This window comes from Clupea harengus, chromosome 15, assembly GCF_900700415.2.
Source record: "Clupea harengus chromosome 15, Ch_v2.0.2, whole genome shotgun sequence".
NCBI lineage: Eukaryota > Metazoa > Chordata > Actinopteri > Clupeiformes > Clupeidae > Clupea > Clupea harengus.
In genome coordinates, this window is record NC_045166.1 from 22,461,769 (window position 1) to 22,483,019 (window position 21,251).

General features: G+C 46.2%; 1 protein-coding gene across 1 annotated transcript in view; it reads right to left on the reverse strand.

Moving 5' to 3' along the window:
- The window catches only part of LOC105901285 (mannosyl-oligosaccharide 1,2-alpha-mannosidase IA-like), a 119,668-nt gene that overhangs the window by 51,331 nt on the left and 47,086 nt on the right, over positions 1–21,251 (reverse strand). The window contains exon 4 of the mRNA XM_031581468.1: positions 15,064–15,144. Within this exon, the coding sequence (XP_031437328.1) occupies positions 15,064–15,144 (81 nt within the window). The remainder of the gene's footprint in view (positions 1–15,063; positions 15,145–21,251) is intronic.

Here is a 21,251-nt window from a genome sequence, read left to right on the forward strand (position 1 = left end):
TTATAATTAAAAATAAATAAGATTCTTTTTTTTTCGGCGGGGGGCGCTCAGAGGGAGTTTCGCCCGGGGCGTAATTCCATGTAGAACCGCCACTGCATGCTAGCTCTCGCTCCAGAGAGACTGAGAGGGAAGTGTTTTTCAGCCAGTTATGGCTTCTTAATGAGACTCCTCAACTTGACATACCATGGCGATCAAGCAAAACAACTGGCAGAAAAAAGAACTAACAATGCTGAGCTAAATGGTTTGATTCCCCAGGAAAATATATAAAAAAAAAGTCACTTCAGATAAAAGTTGGCTACAATAGAAATAAATGTAAATGCTCAGTCACAGCGTCTGCTACGGTTCTAGAATCCGGAAAGGCTTACGGTCCCAGCCACAGACAGCAGTGTGTTATCCTTTCACACATTTGACATTTCAACCGTTGGCCACATTCCAGAGGCACCAATTAACCTTTTCATGTGCTACTATGAGATGCAACACACAACCCAAATTATGACATGTTATTTAATGGTTAATGAACAGGCAGACTGATTTATTTCATATTTGCTCAGTTAATAAATCACATGCCTAAATTGCATGGTAGGCCTGTACTGAGGTAGCTAGGCCTATTATGCAGATTACCACTTTAGTCAAAGTTGTGTATTTTCACTGTACATGCCTGGACATTGTAACTAACACTTGCTGACTCATGAAGAAAGGCTCACTGACCTTTGACTTTGATAAGCTCCAGAGACGCTTCTGGCACTCTTGAAACATAATGGTCACACTTCTCCTGGAGTATAAGGGGCACCTGTCTAATTAGCCTACACGGCGTTAAAAAAATAAATAAAAAAAGTCTGGCTGTACAGAAACTGGCCTGGTGTCTGTTACTAGCTAAAGACCAAATGGTCCGTCAGGAAAGATTGACAGAGAGAGAGAGAGAGAGAGAGATTGACAGAGAGAGAGATTGACAGAGACGGAGAGAGAGAGAGAGAGAGAGACGAAGAGAGAGAGAGAGAGAGAGAGACCATTAGCCAACAGTCTTCCCTCTACCTGTGGGCTCACAGCTCTGATGGACAGGTGGAATGGGCTAATGGCACGGAGGGCAGGCCTGGGGTAGTGGGCGTCAGAGGTATCTCTACCATTCTATAATTGTTCTCCCCTCATCACTCTCTTCAGGCTCCCAGCTTCGTTTTTTTCTTTTGCTCTTTTCCCCTCTTGGCCACTTTAAACCACTTTCTCACATATTTTTGTGTCCATATGTACCCCCCCCCACCCCCACCCATTTATCCTCCCTATTCCTCTCGCCTGTATCGGGCTGTCTCTCATCACTCACTCCACTTTATCACTAACGAACAACCCTTTTTTTTCCTCTTTCATTCCCTCCCTCTTTCTCCATCACTCCACCACTTTCTCACTTCTTTGTCTGCAGCTCTTTCAACACCTCCCGTCTCCTACCTCCTCTGGTTCTCTCTTCAAAAGGTTCTCGGTCACTGCCGCGCCCAGCTCTTGATTACTTCCTTCCTTCCTTTAAGGCACTTTCTCTCCCTCCTTCTCCTCCTCCTCCTCTCCTCCTTCACCACCACCGTCACAGTCACTCTTCCGACTCAGTCTATTCTCAATTCTTCTCTGAATGCAGAGATCAGGAGAGGGAAACAGCTTGAGCTTGAGCGCCTGGCAATCCCTCACTCATCTGTGTTCGGTTCCCTCGAAACACAAACTGTTGTGTGAGTGCGTTCTTGTCAGTGTCTCGTCACTTCTGGGTATTGGCTCTGGCGGGGGGGTGGACAGTAAGTTTCACAACAATGGTGATGTTGTGTTACATGAACATGAAGTTATGTTTCTGGAATGATGGCGCTCCTTTCTTTTCTCGTTCTTGCCTTCACAATTCCAGATGTAGTGAGGCGAGCTGTGACTCAGATACTAAACAGAGCGGAACGACTGTGGCAATCAGCAAAGCGCTACACGAAAACGCGCCTCCCCCCCCCCCACACACACACACACACACACACACACACACACACACACACAAGAAACAAAAACATACAGGCACGGCAAGCAGCAAAGAGCCTAAAGTTACACCCAAAATACCATTACATGCCGCAGGAATGCAACATTGCGCTTCCAAATCAGTGACCGCAAAACACTGTAATCTAGAGAGGTGAGTGTGGTGACGCAAGGCAGATGACTCAGGGAGGACTACGCTCTGTCTAAAGCCTTCATGTGAGACGAGCCAGAGCTGCACAGACAGCAGCAGCAACAGCAGCAGAGGAAATGCAGGCCTCAGCAGTCACTGGAGCAGTGGGCCAGAGCCAAATGGTAAACACACACACACACACACGTCTCTCAGGGGAGAACACACAGACAGACAAAAACAAACAAACAAACAAACAAACAAACATGCGCACATACACACAGGCGCGTGCACACACACAAACACATACACACACGTGCCCAAACCATACACACACATGTTCGAACACATTCACTTACAATCTCACACACACACACACACACACACACACACACACACACACACACAACTGCCAACTTTCTGAAACGTTGTGTGATGTCATCAATTTTGAGCAGTGCCTATTTAAATACAGACCAGTCCATATTATTGGCAGTGTACAGTTTTAGTGACAGAGGCGTGTGTATATTCAAGTCTGTGCCACCAGACTGGAAACAGGATGCTGGAAGATCCCAACAGGAGGATGGCTGACCCGTGCCGGTTCAATATCCCATTACATCCAGTCAATCCCAAGGGCTCTTCATATGAATTGAATTCTGGGACCCGAGAGCATGGCTTGCAAAATGTAGGCAGTCATTTGCTGGACCACTGAACTCACGCTAACCCATTCTCTCTGTCAGGGCCATATGAGTAAGGCTCACATCATTGGTATTCCTTCAATGAACAATTGCTAGAATTAGTTAGCCTAGCATGTTCTGCCCAAGCGCTAGGCCATGATCCCTATGGACACACTGTGCCATGGCCTGTTGACCAGAATGCCCCGGCTGAGTGTTTGGGGGCCGCAGGGCCGTGAACGCTGCCATACGGTGGTGCCTACATCAGTGGCATCGCTGGACAGCTTCCAAGTCTGGCCTATCTGAGCGTAACGAGAAAGGGGACAGGGAATGGACAAAAAAGCTCTGCCTGTGCTCAGGCTGCCATCCCTAAGTGCCACCTTGGACCTCGACAGCTGCTGACTGAGAGCGAGTCTCGAAATGGCCTCAATGCCGGGGATGGGCCTAGCTATGGGCATAGCAGATATCACAAACGTGAAATTGGCTGTCAGGATTGCCATGGGAGATGGGGGGAAGGGGGAGGGATTTGCCCCCACGGCGTCAGATGCACCAGCTGTCTGTTGCGCTAGCACAAACCAGCTATTTACTCACACACTTTGGTTGTTTGATAACCACGGCAATGTGAATGTAAGGTTGGAGAAGAACAGTGTTTAACATCGGGTGTTTGTCATGTCAGCCTGTAATTATGCCCGTTTATTGTTGCTTCAAATAAGAATGTTCATGTCTTTTTTTTAACACATCATCTCGCTGTGTACGCCATAGTACAGAATTATCACAGATACGTCACTTCAAAACCTTATCACAGACCACAGGACTAGCTAATTAAAGCCTGCTGCAAGACTTCTGTCGATGAAAACCTTCTATCTTTACCACTCATGCAATCACAACAGTGTTATCCATGTAGGGGTTGTGAGAAGGGCGATACCGTTCACTGACAGTATATATATATATATATATATATATATATATATATATATATATAGAGAGAGAGAGAGAGAGAGAGAGAGAGAGAGAGAGAGAGAGAGAGAGAGAGAGAGAGAGAGAGAGAGAGAGAGAGAGAGAGAGAGAGAGAGACCGACCTATATTTCTGTTCTGTGAGCATGAAGCCATCTGAGTTTGTCTGTGCTAAGCAGACATGCTATGGGACCAGGCTCCATGTCAACATGCATCTGTGTATGACACACACACACACACTTGATGCTTCAGCAGAGTCGGCCATGCTAAGAGCACAGCGGGGTGTCCATTAGCGCATGCTTGCACCTTGCACGCACGCACGCAGGCGGCGGTACTTGGCTCCCCGGCGACCAGCCCTTTACACGACTCCCCGCCGGCACCACATGCACAAAACCTAACCGAGCAATGTTTCAGGAGACACGACAAGAGCCGCAACAGAGGACGGTGCTGTTTGCGTGCAAGAAGTAACACCATCCAACCTCAAACCATACTAATTGTGGTACAAAACCTGACAATAACAGTCATTCCCAAGATAAGCAACAATATCACGATCACCATAACCACCATCATCATCATCATCATCTCCACCTGACGTACAATCTGTAGCCTAGAAACAAACATTCACAGCAAATTATAAGTCTCTCATCCATCTAAACCTTTCTATCTGCAGCCAGGTAAGCGCATGGATGAGTTGTTCTTGATAAGTCGGCGCAGAGCACCATCTTCCTCATGTTTAGCCTCATGACACTGCAAAGCCTTCAAAACCACGTCTTCATTACTCTTCCGCACCGCAATGAAAAATGTCCATCCCAGCCGTGTATAATTAGAGATCAAGAGAGATTAATGAGCTACTGTTAACAGATGCATCAAGACTGGGTTAATCACCTTTTGTGCTCCCTAGTCATTTTTTTCCCAGGATGTCCCTCTAAAGAATGAACAGATGCAATGCCTCTTTATTTTGACTTTTTGTCTGTTTATTTATTTTAAATCACTCGTACAGACACCTTGTCCCAGATGCCTGCTAATGACCTGATAATCACAGGGAAAATTGAGGGGATAAATCTCAGGACTGAACAATTAGCACTAGCAGGGCTGTGCAGCCATGATAGGGAGACACAGGGAAGCAGCAGCGACATGCAGGTGACTGATGCAGGGGGAGAGTCTTTCCTCGTGATGTTGAGAAAAATAAATCACACTCCACTCAGCCAAAAAAATGTCCATATTCGGGCTCTAGTTTATTACCTTTTCTTATGAAAAATCCCCTCAAAATGTTTTTCTCAGGCCTCAATTTAGCACAAAATCTGTCTACCGATTCTGTCCAGCACATTTCTTGAGGCAGGATGCAGGATTACTTAGACAAATGAGCCTAATGTGGGGGCTAAAAAGAGGAAGAGAAAAGAAAGTGAGCACAAGTCCTCCTTGACCTGGGATGAGCCCAGATGCTTGTGGGCGAGTCAGAGGCTGCCCAAGTGAAAGGAGCAAGCTTAGGACCCTGTCCCTGCCACCCTCACTGTCTCCCTCAATCACTCACAGGCCACCCCTATCTAATGGGTTCCATCTGGAAAGCTCCGGAAATGCAATAACCCGCACCGGAGCAGGCGGACAGACGTAAAGAGGATTAGCGTGGCGATGATGGTGATGGAGACGAGTTCTGCGGTCCTGGCGGCTCACGGTGACTCGGCATTTCCGGCTCAGTTGGCCATGTTTGTTTTGGCCCCCCCCCCCCCCCCCTGGGAGAGGACAGGTTGTGCTCCATCAGCGGTGAGTGTGTGTGCACTCTGGACCTGGCACTATAAATAACCTGTGTTCCACTCGTCCTGGGAGCACCAACACACACCCTAAGGCCAAGAGTGGATAGAGTGAGACAGAGATAGAGAGGGAGGGACAAGGACAGAAGGATGGAGAGGGGAAAAATAGAGAGAGAGAGAGAGAGAAACGACAAAATGACTTTATTCCGGTCCTTTTCACTTCCTGACCTTGGGTCTATGGCTTGCGTAACTTAAGCCCAAACACGGTTTGTTTAACCCATCCAGTCCGAAGCGCTCGTGCACACGCACACACACACACACACACACACACACACACACACACACACACACACACACACACACACACACACACACACACAAGATAAACACAAACTGACACCATACACTAGACACTGCAGAGACATAAATATGGCTTGTTGTTATTCTTCTATTCTATTCTTACGGCAAACACACACACACCACCCTCTTTCAGCCAAATCAAAATATTTACAATCACATCATTACAAATCATTACAAATGATTCACATCTTGATTTAAACTGATCCTGGAGGTAAACGCCACTGACAAGAAGCTTTCCCTTCGGACCACCAGAGAGATTAAAGGGGGCCGGAGAACCAACTGAGCGAAGCTGCTCCACTTTGATAAACTACGCTAATCCACCTCTAAGCTTCAGCACGGTGATCACAATCAGCCATCCACACATTCTTGACCGGTCTTGGTTTCGTTTTCATCAGCCCAAAGAGAAAAAAAGTGTCAGCTTCAACACGGCCACATCGGAGATAAGAGGCCAGGATTACACAGCGGCAAGGAGCGCTGGGTGCACGTCTCCTTATTGTTTTTAGGCTAGGAGCTACGTGGGCATTAGCATCATATCTCCCCCTCTGGGTCCAGGTGTAATTAAGCACGGAGAAAAGTGAGGCGTGACAGGTGGAGCAATTACGCTCCGTGACGATGGCAATTACTCTTACTGACAGAGCTTATTGTTTTACAACACCTTCTTAAAAAAAAGGAAAAACACTGGGCCCAGAAGAGCAAGGATGAGTGAATAAAAACGGTTGCGTTTCCCGCTGATAGTAGACTACCGTATGGAGGTCTGAGGCAGGGAGGAGAGCATGAAGAGGTTCGCCTGGAAGTGGAGCCTTGGGATGCTGCTTTGGGCCGAGTCTGGTTTGGGCCTCCAAGCTCAATCACAAAGCAAAAGAGAGGAGACAGCAGCTAGGTACCCCACCCACACACACACACACACACACACACACACACACGAAAAGAAAAATGGCTAAAAATATATATATTCACAATTATGAAATTCAAGATGATGGAAACTATTGAGAAACATTGGCAGGTTATACTTCACAAATGATGGTATATGTCACAAATGGGAAGGCGTTTAAATAGCACCTTTAGAACATGTGGTGGCTTTAAAATGAATTTGCTCACTCATTCGTATGCAGCCTGCAAAAGGGGAAAAAAAAAGATAGTGGAGTGAGAGTGGGAGTCGTATAGGAGGCATAAGATAGCCCTGGTTCCTCATCTTTCTGTCTCCAACGTAGGCTCCCTACTTGATGTGTAGCTATGAGCCAGCAGAGATGACAAAGAGTATAAACTCCTCTTCAGCATCTCCCTCATGTATCAGATACTGCCTGAGAAGATGCAGGCACACTGCCATTGAGCCACAACTCTGATGTGTGTGTGTGTGTGTGCGTGTGTGTGTATGTGTGTTAAAACTACTATCCCCATATCACTGAATAATTCAGCTTTTACACCACATTCCACTCCTGCCCACACGCGCACAGCCTGGTACAGAATCCGATACAAGCAGACCTGGATGAATTTCATCAATATAGAGGCAAGGCCATTTGGCCTTTGGTGGGGCATGTTTTTGGAGGGCACTAAGGCCACATGTAAGGGCATCAAGGTGATCAAGAATTTGATTTTACTGAATGCTAAACGCATTAATGCCCTATCCCTCTTGCCCTTCCTTGGCATGCTCTCTCTATAGGGACAACTGGCCTATGAAGTGGGCAAAAGCTCACCTTTCCACATAAACGTTTGTGAATGGTAACCTTAACAATGAGCATAAACAAAATATCCGTCCCTCCATCCCTCCCTCCCTCCGTCCGTCCCACGCTCTCTCTCGCTCTCATGGTCTCTCTCGCAAAGTGTGTCCGTTTGACCATTTGACCGTTTATCTAGTGTATAATCTGGCAACGACAGACGAAACTTTCATCTTTCTCTGATTCTTAGTTTACACTTAACGAGCAGAAGTGGGAGAAGTAACGTTATAGGGAATGCGGACTGCTGACAAGATAATGTTAAGATAACGTACAATTCTGTAATGATGCATCAGGACACCTCGTCATAACAATAACGTTACGATTATTTATCGGATTGCCAGCTGTGTAAATAACAAACTTTATTTGATTAACAAGAACCTTAGATAATTGGTAATGAACCTTAGATGGCTGCTTGCATAACTAGCTAATCAACAGCAGAACTGCCAGCAGCATTTTCCTTGTGTCAGCATTTGCCTTGGGTGTTAGGAGCATTAGTGGAAAGTTCATCTTAATCCTCATTACTCTGTATTAAGTCATGCTTGTGCATTCCTGAAGTATGAGTGGAGAGGGGCGTATTTCTGTTGAAGTACCTAAGCATCTTCCACATGGCTGAATATGTATGCCTATAAGGTTTGTCAAGATGAAACAGATGAAAAGGGCGACAGTAGCGCAGGAGGTAGAGAAGTCGTTTAGTAGTCTGAAGGTTGCTAGTTCGATTCCCTGTCGAAGTGTCCTTGAGCAAGACACTGAACCCCTAATTGCTCCTGATGTGCAGTGTGCCATCAGTGTAAATGTAAAATGTGTATACATTGTAAGTCGCACATACGTAAGTCGCTTTGGATAAAAGCGTCTGCTAAAATTACTAAATGTAAATGCGAGTGGTGTGTGTGTGTGTGTGTGTTAAATGACTAAATGTAAATGCGAGTGTGTGTGTGTGTGTGTGTGTGTGTGCTAAATGTAAATGTAAATGAAACACCTGATCACAGATCAGTCTACCTTTCATGTTCATAAAAGTCCAAATCAAATTAAAGAGTACGGAATCTGATTCAGGACCAGCCACCCCATTCCAATAGCTTAGAGTGCGCACTGAACTAAATGAGCCTCAAAAGCACATTTCACGGGTGACTGAGGGGGCAAGGTGATGAAATTAAAGCAGTAACACCGGCAGCAAAAAATACAATAAAAATCATCAGCTTTACTGACGCACACTGTGATAATCCCACACACACAAAAACACTCCCACCAAATCAAATCAAATCAAATCAAATCAAATCTTATTTGTACGGCGCATTTCATACAAGGAAGTAACACAATGCGCCTCACAACATACCAGCATACCTCACACACCATAAGGAAGAAACTCCCCCCGCCCATTGAACCAGAGGGAGTTTTTGACATCCTGCACTGCCTTCTAAAGACTGAGCACGCCTCTCCTGAGCTGGCCAGAGGAGTCAATGTTCTCGAGGAAGGCTAGGGGTAGCCTTTTTTTTTTTTTTTTTAAATGGCCCTGGGGCGGATCTATATGCCCAGCCATCCACGAGTTAAGAGCTCCTGCAGTGATGGTCCAGTGTGTCAACACCTTCAACCCACCCCGTCCCCCCACCCCCCCCACCACCCCATCCACACTCCCTCCCTTCCTCCCCGACCGAACTCTGGGCAGAGACACTGGCAGTCCGTAACTAACAGAAGAGTATAAATCAGCAGTGGTGAAGCAGGAGGCTTTACTTACACCAGGAGAGGGGAGAGAGTGGGAGACAGTGTGTTTGGAGTGTGGGGGTGGAGGGGTGACGGCCAGTGTGTCTAAATCAGAGGCGCCTCAGAGCCGTTGGCCTTGGCTCAGACAGGGACTTGTGCTGTGGAGAACAACTTCCTACATCACTCCCTTCTTCTCTAGACACCAGTGGGAACAGGCTGGCACCATAAATAAGACTGCAGCAGAAACTCTCCATTTTCTCTCTCTAGTCTCCCTTTCCTTCCTTATCTTCATATGGGCCTTGGCCACACTACAGACAGGAAGAAAGGATGTATGTTTGCATGCGTGTGCATCATTTTTGTGGGTGAGTGAGAGCAGACACCCACCCACACACACACACACACACACACACACACACTTGAGTGAAGTAGCAGCACTGTTAATTCCTCCTCTTTCAAATACCACACCAGAATTAGACAAGAGGTGTTATCTGTACAAATAAGGTAAGAGAGACGGACAGGAGAGGGAGGGAGAGCAAGAGAGATAGAGAGATGCGCGGTGCAGACAGCATATATATATGCCTACAATGATCTTGCTGTTCCTCTGTACCTCTTTCTCTGATAAAAGTTTCATCAAAGGAGGACTGTCCTTTTCTGAGTGACCGCCAAAGCCACTGAATCACTGCCCAGCAAGCAAGATACCCCGGAGGAAATAAAAGAGGACCTGCCACTTTCTCCCCCCTCTCCTCTCCCATGCACTTCATTCCTCCCCCACTCCCTCCCTGACATAACATCATAGCTTTCTCCCTCTCTTTCTATTCCCCGTCTTCTTTTTCTGTTTTCTTCCCCTCTGTTGCACTCTTCACATCAGTGCCCTTTCCCAAACCCCACCCAACTCTGCTTTGCACTCCTTCTCTTCGTGTGCGGTGTGATGAAAGGGAGCTGGGGCCGGTGTGGGCGAGTCCTTGTGTAGACTGGGAGAGCAGGTCCTTACCACTGAGGCACGCAAGAAAGGTGGAACCAACAGGTCAGGCGAGGAGAGAGGAGGAGGGGATAGATGAGGAAGTTCGAGAGATGAAAAAAAATAAAAAATAAAACATTTCCTTGAAAACAACTTCCTGAATCAAACCACCCAGCACAGTCCACACATCACTCACTCACTCTCTACAGTCCCTTTCCCATATGAAATCCGTAACCACGTCAGATTAAATCAACGCAGAATAGATACAAAATTGCCATTCCCATTAAGTCTTCCATGACAGCAAAATCCTGTGTGTCCTGTATTCCCACTTGAAGCCATCTTGGCAACACCTCTGGGCAGCTATTTCAGGGAAAACAAGATCAACCTGCTACCTAAATGAACTGGGAGAGACCCATAACTCCACACAGGATGGTCAAGCACACATTAAAAGGACATCATGTGAACCAGTGCTTAAATCTGACATAAAACGGTGTGAACATTGTTTCCCCAACCGCTCAAATAAGGTTAAAAAAAAAGTTATTCTTCGTGTTGACTTGCTCACTGCGAAGGCACCCAATTTTGCGGCACGGCCATTACTATGGCAACAGTGGAAATAAACACAACGTGCAGGGCAGGCGAAACGTGAGTTGTGCCGTTTCCAACAATGTGATTGTCTCTTTATAATACAGGGCAGAACTTGCAGTTCCAGTATAATGACTAAGGTAGAGCATTCATTCATGGCCCAGTCATTAGTCAAGTTGTCATGCCAGTTCACCTAGCTATGCTAGCTATCAAATTCTAGTTTCAGCAAAATGTCTTAACAGTTGCCAGGGTGTGTTAATATGAACTAATTAGCTGCTAAGTTTAATTTATGTATTTGGGGGCCAAGCAGTAAGCTACACCGGCAGCCTCAGCATTTCCACATTTTCCCATTATAATTGTATAAGTTAAATTGAGAAGAACGTAACATCAGCTACTTAGCTACCATTTCATGCAAATAGAACTCTGCCATTTAAACTGTTTAAGTTACTTAAAAAGCTTCCTTAGCTAGCCAGCATAGCAACCATGTCTGAATCAAAGCATAGCCTGAAGTTTATTTCCTCAAAATCAGCTCACCAATAAAAGATAAAAGATGATATAGTCATGGGCTCAAAGTGATGGTTTAAATGGTTTAATGGCTCCGCGTAGACATTAAACAATCCTGAGAGCAATAATGAAACAATCAATGGGGAATAACTTGCTCGGCTTACAACTTACACACATCCTATCAAGGTCAGAGGAGTTGGAGCCGTTTCATAGTAGTAGCTGCACACAAAGCAAGTCCAGCATGTCTCCATGCATAGCCCATACTAATGGTGTGCTCTACAGCCTCTGCACAATGACAGCTTTTCCAGCCGCACCTGTGTGAGCAGTGTGGTGTGTGCTGCATGTAGAAGAGGAATGGTGACAAAAGCTGTACAAATACTTTTCCTCCCTTTTCCAATAGCAACTGCAATAGCATACGATGGCAACCTGCCAACATAACAATGAGTGCATTTGTGCTGGGGTGCCCATATGATGCCACCTGGGTTTGGTAATGCCATTGCACACAGATTACATTCAACATGCACACGCACACTTTTGTACACACACACACACACGCATAAATACACCGATGTGGACTAATTGAAATCCCACAGCGTATGATGCAAGCTCACAGCACAGCAAAACACAAAACCCCGACCCCTCAATGCCACCGATATGCCATACATTAATTAGCCTAGCTACCACCGAGTCTGTCTACATACTCCCTTGTGCACACTGACCGTTTTCTCTGTTTATTTATGCCTTTCATTAGTTAAGCCTCCTTCACGTATGAAGTCCGTAACAATGTCAGCTTAAGAACAACACATAGCCGATAATGAATGAACTGCCATTCCCTCCAAGCCGCCAGTCGCAGCAAAAGTTCTGTGTGTGTCTTCATTCCCATAACAAACATCATGTCACGGAATAATGAGCACGAACCTCTGCCCAGACAAGAGACGGTCAAAGGCAAGGGCTTACTCTGATATCAACGTAGTGAATGAAGGGGGAGAAGTCGTTCGTTCCCCCCCCCCCCTCCCCCCCTGCTCTTTTAAAAGACAGGAATCTTGTGGCTCTGGCTTGAGCCGTGGCAGAAGACTGCTGCTATTGTTACTAGGTAACCAGGGTTTAGATTGACACTCCGACTGTGCTGTATCAAACATATTGGCTCCCATTCCCTCTTGACACCAATCAGGTTAATTAACAACAAATCAACGTAAGTGGGAATTGGGCCTTACTTAGCTATTCTCTGCCCTTTTAAACTGTGCTGTTGAAGAGGGTACACCGTCATGCCACATGTGGAACAACTAGAGACGACGCATCACAGAGTCAAATGACAACGCTAACACATTAGCAAACAATGTAATTTCACTCCACCACCATTTTGTGACAGGGTGTCATGCACTGGCATAGACTCCGGTTGACAAACAAACCAAACAAACCAAAAAGATCCATTTCTGTTAAAAAATATTCTTCTCCCTTTCCCATAATTCAAATGTGGCAGTAAGTCTAACATTATAAAATGTGCATTTACACACTTTAATTTGGACTAGAGATTCGTTGACACAGAGGAGGGTACGGTGGGGGGGTGTGTGTTTGAGTTGACAAAAGCCACATTTGCTAGTAGCGCAAGCAGAACCCCATTTTACATTTCAACAGCCTTTAATTGGATGAAGGGGGGGGGTTAAATATGACAACCGGAGACGTTAAAGCCAGCGTTCTGCGGCGTCTCCGGAGATGACGCTCAATCCTCCCATCACCACGAGTAGTGCTGGGTGGCTCATGATGAAGACAGAACAGAAATGCGTTTCCATTAGAGACCCACTTGCGGGTTTAACGCGGTGAAAAGACACGCATAATTTTCAATCTTGGCTCCCCAGCTTTCCTGTGCCATGATCCTCGGTTTATTTGGGTAATAAATCTGAGCCTTCAGCGTGTGCGAACGTGAGCTCTGGAGGAGGTAGCTGAGGAAGATGAGGACAAAGAGGAGGAGTGATGAATGGCAAATTCTCTCCAGGTCCAGTTGTTAACATTAGTTTGTTAAAGGGGAACCCTTGGATCACTTGAAGATTACTATGGGGAGAATGCCTCTTCATGCATACATACTTATACACGTTCTTACATTTTTTTATTTTATTTCATTTCTGTTCCATGCCATCACAAGATGACCAAATATAAAGTTGAAACAAAAATAAATGTGACCTAGAGATTTGATGTATTTACGATACAGGAGATTAAATGTATGCAGCTTATGAAGTTGTATAACAAATATTTACTTTGATGAAAAGGGTCATTAATCTAAAAAAATATTAAGCCTACTTTTCCTACTTACACATTTTTCACTTTCCCAAATAATGTATTTATGTATGTATTTTTCCAAGTCTTCTAATTCTGTTTTCCCCCAACACTTGGCCGGTCTTGCTCTGACAAACAACTGCATCTTTCCTCCTGTCACGTCCCTCTGGTTAGACACAGGTCATCCTGTCACACTGGAGTCCCAGGAGGACCTCCAGTCGATTCAGCAGCTTCACATCTTCCTGTGAGGCGCCACTCCAACTCCCCCCCCCCTCACCACGACCATCATGACCTGGAGACAGTACTCCCTCATCCTCTCTTTTAATTCCCTCCTTCCTGTCTCTTAAACAACTCCACTCTCCTTCAAATCCTCAAACAGACATTTCCTGCTTTTGTCTCATGTAAGCTGATTTGAGTTCTAATTTAGATAGGCAGCAGAATGCTGTCGTAAAGTACGAAAAACAGGCAAGGCAGGCCGAACAAGGTCAAAGCCTGTATGTGTGTGTGTGTGTGTGTGTGTGTGGCTTTCCAAATAAGCCAAAAACAGGAAAGGTAACGGGAAGAGTGAGACGGCCACCCGGACGGTGGCATTACCCAGAATCCCCTCTGAGTCAGCACAGGGTAAACGTCTCTTTCATAACCTGCTACAGCCGGTCCACAAGGGCACGATGACACACACACACACACACACACACACACACACACACAAGTAGTCTCTTTGTGTGCCAACCTACACGGGCAGCTTGGTCTGGTGCCATTTCAAGCCAAGGAGATGAAAGGGGAGCAGGCTGGGAGCTCTTCAGAGAGCACTTGGAGGGAGTAAGAGGGGAGCTGTGTGCACAGACCGGGGTGTGGAGCTCGCCAGAAGAGAGGGAACGAGACGGAGGGGCAGAGAAGGAAGGGAGAAGGGAGAGAGAACGAAGGAGGAAGAAAAAGTAGGTAAGGAGAGAGAGAGAGACAGAGAAAGGGTGGGAATTGGATAGAAACAGAGAGAGAGAGAGAGAGAGAGAGGAGAAAGGGACAGGGAGAGAGAGTGAAGGAGGTAAGGAGAGATGGAGGGAGGGAGGGATAGAAGGAGAGAGAGAACCAAGAGAGGGAGAGAGAGGGAGGAGTGAAGTGCCTCTGAGAGGCTTGTTTGTTTTGGCTGAGCGGGTGGGCGAGATGCCGGACCTCCGGTGGAGCGGCTTGACCAGCCAACCAGCCTCTAGCTCAGAGGGCTGCCAGCTCACAGCCGCGTGGTTATTATCACACACACACACACACACACACACACACACACACACACACACACACACACACAAAATACTGGCCACCGATTCTTATTAACATCAGGGCGCATCATACACCCATTCAGACACACACACACACACACACACACAAAAGCATACTCAGTGAGTTCTTCTGTGGGGTGTTTTGTGTACCTGCTGTTGCCTATGAGAGCCTGTGTGTTGCGCATGAGAGAGAATAGAGAGGGGGGAATGTGTTCACATACCTCTTTGCCGGAGAGATAGTAGGCCGACAGCAGCCCTCCCACAAACCGAATGTTCACTTCAAACACCGAGATCTCTGTATTCTGAAAAGACATAAAAGAAAGAAAGAAAGAAAGAAAGAAAGAAAAGGAGAGAGAGCGAGAGAGAGAGAGAGAGAGAGAGATCATTAGTTGTGTGTGGTGTCTGATGGTCTGTTTGCAAACATCAACAGCACAATTAGAGGAGCCGACACCGACAGAGCATGAGCAGATGTGAGGTGACGAGGGCAACCTCCCACAGCACCAGACAGCTCAACCAGAGCAGAACCACCACCGCACACTGGAACAGAGATAAACACACATTACCTCCGTCAACACACACACAAATACACACACACACACACACACACACACACACACAATCAGTACACACGCCGCCCCCCCCCCCCCCTCCCCCACACACACCCACAGACAGACACACACGCTCAAGACCAAGTGGGTGTGTGCTCAAACTCTCATTTTCTAACCGTGACACCCTTCAGGCTGAGCTGAACATCTCAAGTGCTTTGAAGACTCAATAAGGCCCAGTTCCTGCATGTCATTAGCAGTTACTATGGTGATGCCAAAGCGATCAAGAAATAAAAAAAAAAAAATGAATTATTTATGTAGACATGCTAGCAGCGTCCGTACGTAGGGACAAAGACCCATTAGTTAATCCCAGCTATAAAAAACGCGGTTTGCTGTTCTCATAACCATCGAGAACATCTGGACTTCATCTGGAACTGGAGGCCAATTAAGTTTCTCTTTAGTCTCCATTAATGTTGAAAAAGAAACATCCCTACTCTGCGGCAACCCTGGACAGAACAGCTTTCTCATGTACAGGATTTGATCCGGAAAGATCTGTCGATTTGACTCTAAATGCACTTGGCAAGCAAACGGTCCTCTGTGAAACCTCACATTAGCACACTCGGTGAGCAGACCCTCATGTTCGACATGGTTATGTTGACTTTGATGTGAGTCTGAACACAGGCCGTGAGTCATTCAGTGTGGCGAGCAGGGGTCGGTGGGAGTTTGCTATGGCAACAGTCAGGTCGTACAGGTAAACAGAGGGTAAACTTTGCACAGAGCAGCTCTCAGGAGCTGAGGGACCTAGGGAGTAGAGAGGCTTGTAACACACACACACACACACACACACACACACACACACACACACACACACACACACACACACACACACACACACACACACACACACACACACACACACACACACACACACACACACACACACACACACACACACCCCTAAGCCAATGCTGGACACTCTGCACGACACGCCTCATTTGAGAGCTTCCACTCTTTGCTGTCCAGACAATTTATGGAACCCTTCTTCTTGTCCTGTTGTCCACACAGTTTATGTGCTCGTTTTATTTACCAAACCTCGTCCACTGAGAGAGTGTGTCAGTGTGTGAACACCGCGCCAGCACTGGGTGAGCAGGCCATGGGCTCCACTGATGCACATCGGAGAGAGGAGAGATTTAAAGGCATCTCTGCAGTTTCCTCACGAGTAGGTAGTGGATCTGAACCCACATGCTTGAGTTGAGTTGAGATTCACAGAGGCTTTCTGCTAGAATGAGGAAACCCACACACGGAGGCCTGTGGTAGCAAGTCGAGAGAGAGAGAGAGAGAGAGAGAAAGAAAGCGTAAAAGAGAGAGCACAAGAGAGAGAGAGATCAGATGCAAGTACGGCAGTCCAGACTATTCTCATTTGTAGTTCCACGTTGGTGGAATGAACTACCCAGCACTACCAGAGCAGGGGCGTCCCTCTCTACCTTTAAGAAGCTTTTGAAGACCCAACTCTTCAAAGAGCACTTCCCGTCCTAACTGGCACTTCGACTAGTGCGTAACTTGCAATTACAGCAGTTACACTTCTGCACTCTTTCTTTCTTTTTATTTCATTTTGTTATATTTCTAATGTAAAGTAGTATTTATTTATTGTTACACCAGGTTCTATTGCTCGTAGCTTGAATATTCTCTCCCTTGTACGTCGCTTTGGACAAAAGCGTCTGCTAAATGACTAAATGTAAATGTAAATGTAGATAGAGAGATCAGATAGAGCAACATGGTCTATCTGATTGTAGGCACACAGAAAATGCTGTGCTGGAGTAGAAGTGATCCATTTCATCTGTGCTGTGTGAAGTAGCTTTATATTGTCTTGTATGCTATGGTTATGTTTTGGTAATAGGAATTGAATGCGTGAATTTGTGCCTCTCTCTCTTTCTCTCCCTCTCACCAATTCAAAAAAGGACTTGAAAAAGAGATCAAGAGGCTACTGCAAGTCACTGCACCATATGAAGCCAGGGGAATACCAATACAATTTCCATGAAAAAGATGAACATCAGGAACATCCCGTCAGATCTCAAAGAGGATCTATTATGTTCATTCTACTAGAATACATTTACATGCTTCAACGTTCCAAAAAAAAACATCATTTTTCTCATACTGTACATCTCCATTCAGCCCCTGTCTGCAACGCTCTGTTAGAGCTCCTGTGTCTGTAAGCCTCCCTCCCGATGAGCCAAGTGTGCTCTGATTGGTCAACTAGGCAAGCAATAAGGATTGTTATACGAGATTGTGTCATCTTGTAACAAAAGAAAAGGGCTGGAATTCCAATGAGGAGTTTCAGGCAGCTGAGTTGGAGAGTTCCCCCCCCAAAATGGTGCGTGCCTTTTATGCACTAAAAGCTATACACTAAAGGAAAGGGGAAAAACCGGAAAAGCGTATTAGTTCCTCTTTTAATACTGTTCTGCCCTCAAAGACACACTAATGTGCTGAATCTGAAGTGTCAGAGAACAGTTCATAATTCAGCCGGTTCCTTGAGTGCTTTGGAGACACACGACCTCAGACTGGAGGCCCAGCTGCAGCCAGTGCACTGAGGCGCAGATCCTTCTGTTGGCATGCAAAGTCCTCCAGCTCCATATGCAAAACTAAATTCCAACCTTTTCATTAGAGATTACTTCTCTCTCTCTCTGTATCTCTCTCTCTCCTTCTTTGTCTCTCCATCTCATTGGAGATTACCCCCCCCCACCTCTCTCTTTCTGCATCTGACGCTCACTCAATCTCTCTTATTTACTATATTTCTGTGTCTGAGTCTCTCTGACTTCCCCAGTCTCAGTCTCTCGCTCCCTCTCGCACTCCAACTACTCTTCGTGTGTGGACTTCCTTTCTCTAGAAAGGCTGATGTGAAGTTCACATGCAACCAACTCCTGATGGGAACACTGAAGAACCATTTTAAAGCTGATTCTGGCATGAGTCACTCAAGATGTTAGGTCCTCACTCTCTCCCTCTCTCTCTCTCACTCACTCACTCTGTCTCTAGCACTCCATCTCATTGGAGATTACCTCCACCTCTTTCTTTCTGCATCTGACTGACTTCCTCTCTCTCTCTTAATCTCTCTGACTCCCTCTCTCTCTCTCTCTCCAACAACTCTTCGTGTGTGGACTTCCTTTCTCCAGAAAGGCTGATGTGAAGTTCACATGCAACCAACTCCTGATGGGAAAACTGAAAAACCATTTGAAAGCCGATTCTGGCATGAGTCACTCAAGATGTTAGGTCTTCCCCAAAAGCCCCCTCTCTCTGCACCTCAAAACCTTTAAGAAAAAGAATGTAGATAGCTTCATGTCCATGAGAAAGTAATATTGAGGCTTGAAGTTTCAGTACATTCCATTTCCATCTCAGCGATTTCTAACAGTACCATATGGCGAAGGGACAAAGAAAGGATTTCTTTTATGCATGGGGATTTTGATATGTCGAGAGAAACTCGACAATGGAAACCCCCACGAGACAGGTTACGCGTAGATCCCCATTGAAGGCCTGAGATGTGTTTCCTCCACTGAGCCAAACGTGTGAATTAATTAAAACGAATTCTAAAGTGCTTAATAATTAAGGTCCTTCCTGACACCGGATGGAGACATCAGGGTTGGGACCATTACAGTTGCAATTATCCCTAAAAAGGAACGCATTACTGTACATTCCAATCAATTGTGTGAGCCAAAAAGGGGAAACTTTTATTTTATTTTTATTCCCTCTTCCTCATGACTGAAAGGAACTCCGCTTACAGCTCCTGTAAATGGGTCTCTCTTTTTCTATCTATCTCTCTGTATACCTATTTCTTTCCCTCTCTCTCCTGCTATGAAGAGAAAGTTCAATGGAAAGAGAGTCTGGGCTGGGGAGTTTGATAATAATTCTGTTCTCAACATCACAGCAGGTGTGATGAGCAAGAAGGCAAACTGCTGCTTCAGTGATTGCAATTACTGACTTGTTCCTGCCTGTAACTGCACAACAATACTTAACCGAAAAGCCAACTCAAAAATTACCAATTACCTGACCATCTGAGTCTGGCTAATTACTGATTTCCTTGTTGTTTTCTCTCTTCTCCTAAGGAGGCATCATTTTTACAATTACTGTACACATTTGTTAATGGCTGCTGCTTTTTAAAATGCCGTTTGCCTGTTAGCCAACCTGTACGTTGCAGTAAAAAGACGGCGTGTTCTCTATGCCTGACTGGTTCTCTGTGTAAGCAGGCCTGGCGTTCCCCTCAGGCAGAGGGCAGCAGTCCCCCTCCTCTGGCCACTCCTCTGGGGAACTGGAGGGTGCTGTGGAGAATACTATACAGGCTCACTCAGGCACTCACTAAGTCAGAGAGGTGCTGAGTCACCCCAGAAGTGTCCAGTGAAAAGGATATAAAGTGTGGCTCAAGACTAAAGGGGACACTCTGTAACTTACACAGTTGCCTTTCTGACATTTGGGCTGGGCTGGTTTGGGCTGTTGGTGATAAATGGAAGCAATGGTAAGGCCTATGTAAAACAAACGCTCTGGTAACATAAGACAAGAGCAGCGGTCACGCCCAGTGTCACTTACATCAATATTTAAACTGGGTAACTGAGCCGCCATCACCACACACACACACACACACACACACACACACACACACACACACACACACACACACACACGTCCTGGAGAGACATGTATGCACAGCCAGTAACCACCCCTCCCACACACATACACACACACAGGATTGTAGGGTATCTGTAAGTGCCCGCACACAGACATGCATTACTCAGCTTTCCCAGACACTGACACAGCTCTCCATCCAGCTGTTGCAGCTCATGCCAAAGCCTGAGCCACCACATCTGTGAAGAGGTGGAATGTGGACAGGGAGGGAGAGAGAGAGAGAGAGAGAGAGAGAGAGGGAGAAAGAGAGAGAGAAAATTTTAGAAAAAGGAGGACATGAGAACAGAAAAAAGGAGGTGAAAGGAGGAGAGAAGAGGACGTGAGAACAGAAGAGGTGAGAATACAAGAGAAGAGAAGAAGAGGTGAAGAATAGAAGAGAATAGGAGATGAAGAATAGAAGAGGAGGAGAGAATAGAAGAGAATAGGAGATGAAGAATAGAAGAGGAGGAGAGAATAGGAGATGAAGAATAGAAGAGGAGGAGAGAATAGAAGAGAATAGGAGATGAAGAATAGAAGAGGAGGAGAGAATAGAAGAGAATAGGAGATGAAGAATAGAAGAGAAGAGGAGGAGAGAATAGAAGAGAAGAGGAGATGAAGAATAGAAGAGAAGAGGAGGAGAGAAGAGAAGAGGAGATGAAGAATAGAAGAGAAGAGGAGATGCAGAATAGAAGAGAAGAGGAGAGAATAGGAGATGAAGAATAGAAGTGGAGAGGAGGTGGAGAGAATAGAAAAGAAGAGGTGAATAAAATAAAAGAGGAGGAGAAAATAGAATAAAAGAGAAAGTGAGAATAGAAGAGAGGAGACGAGAGGATCTGCTCAGACAGAAAGCAGATCCTGAGGAAGAGGAGAGGAGGAGGAGGAGGAGGAGGATGAGATCAGCGTGGTGTGGCGGTCTGTGCTCCTGAGCTGCCCAGCCTGGGATGATTTAAGAGGCTCACAGCTGGGGCGAGCGGAGCGGCGGCGAGCTAATCAGCGCTCATCGTGTGAGGACACGAGGACCTGGGGAGGCAGAGATTACAGGCCCATTACCGCCTCATCACCAACCACAACCTACTCCACCATCCCATCTCGCCCACCTACAAAACAAGCACCACGCCACCCACACACACACACACACACACACACACACACACACACACGACCCCACCCACCGTTGGAGGCTACCGCTGAGAAACCGTGGCACTAATGCCGCCAAG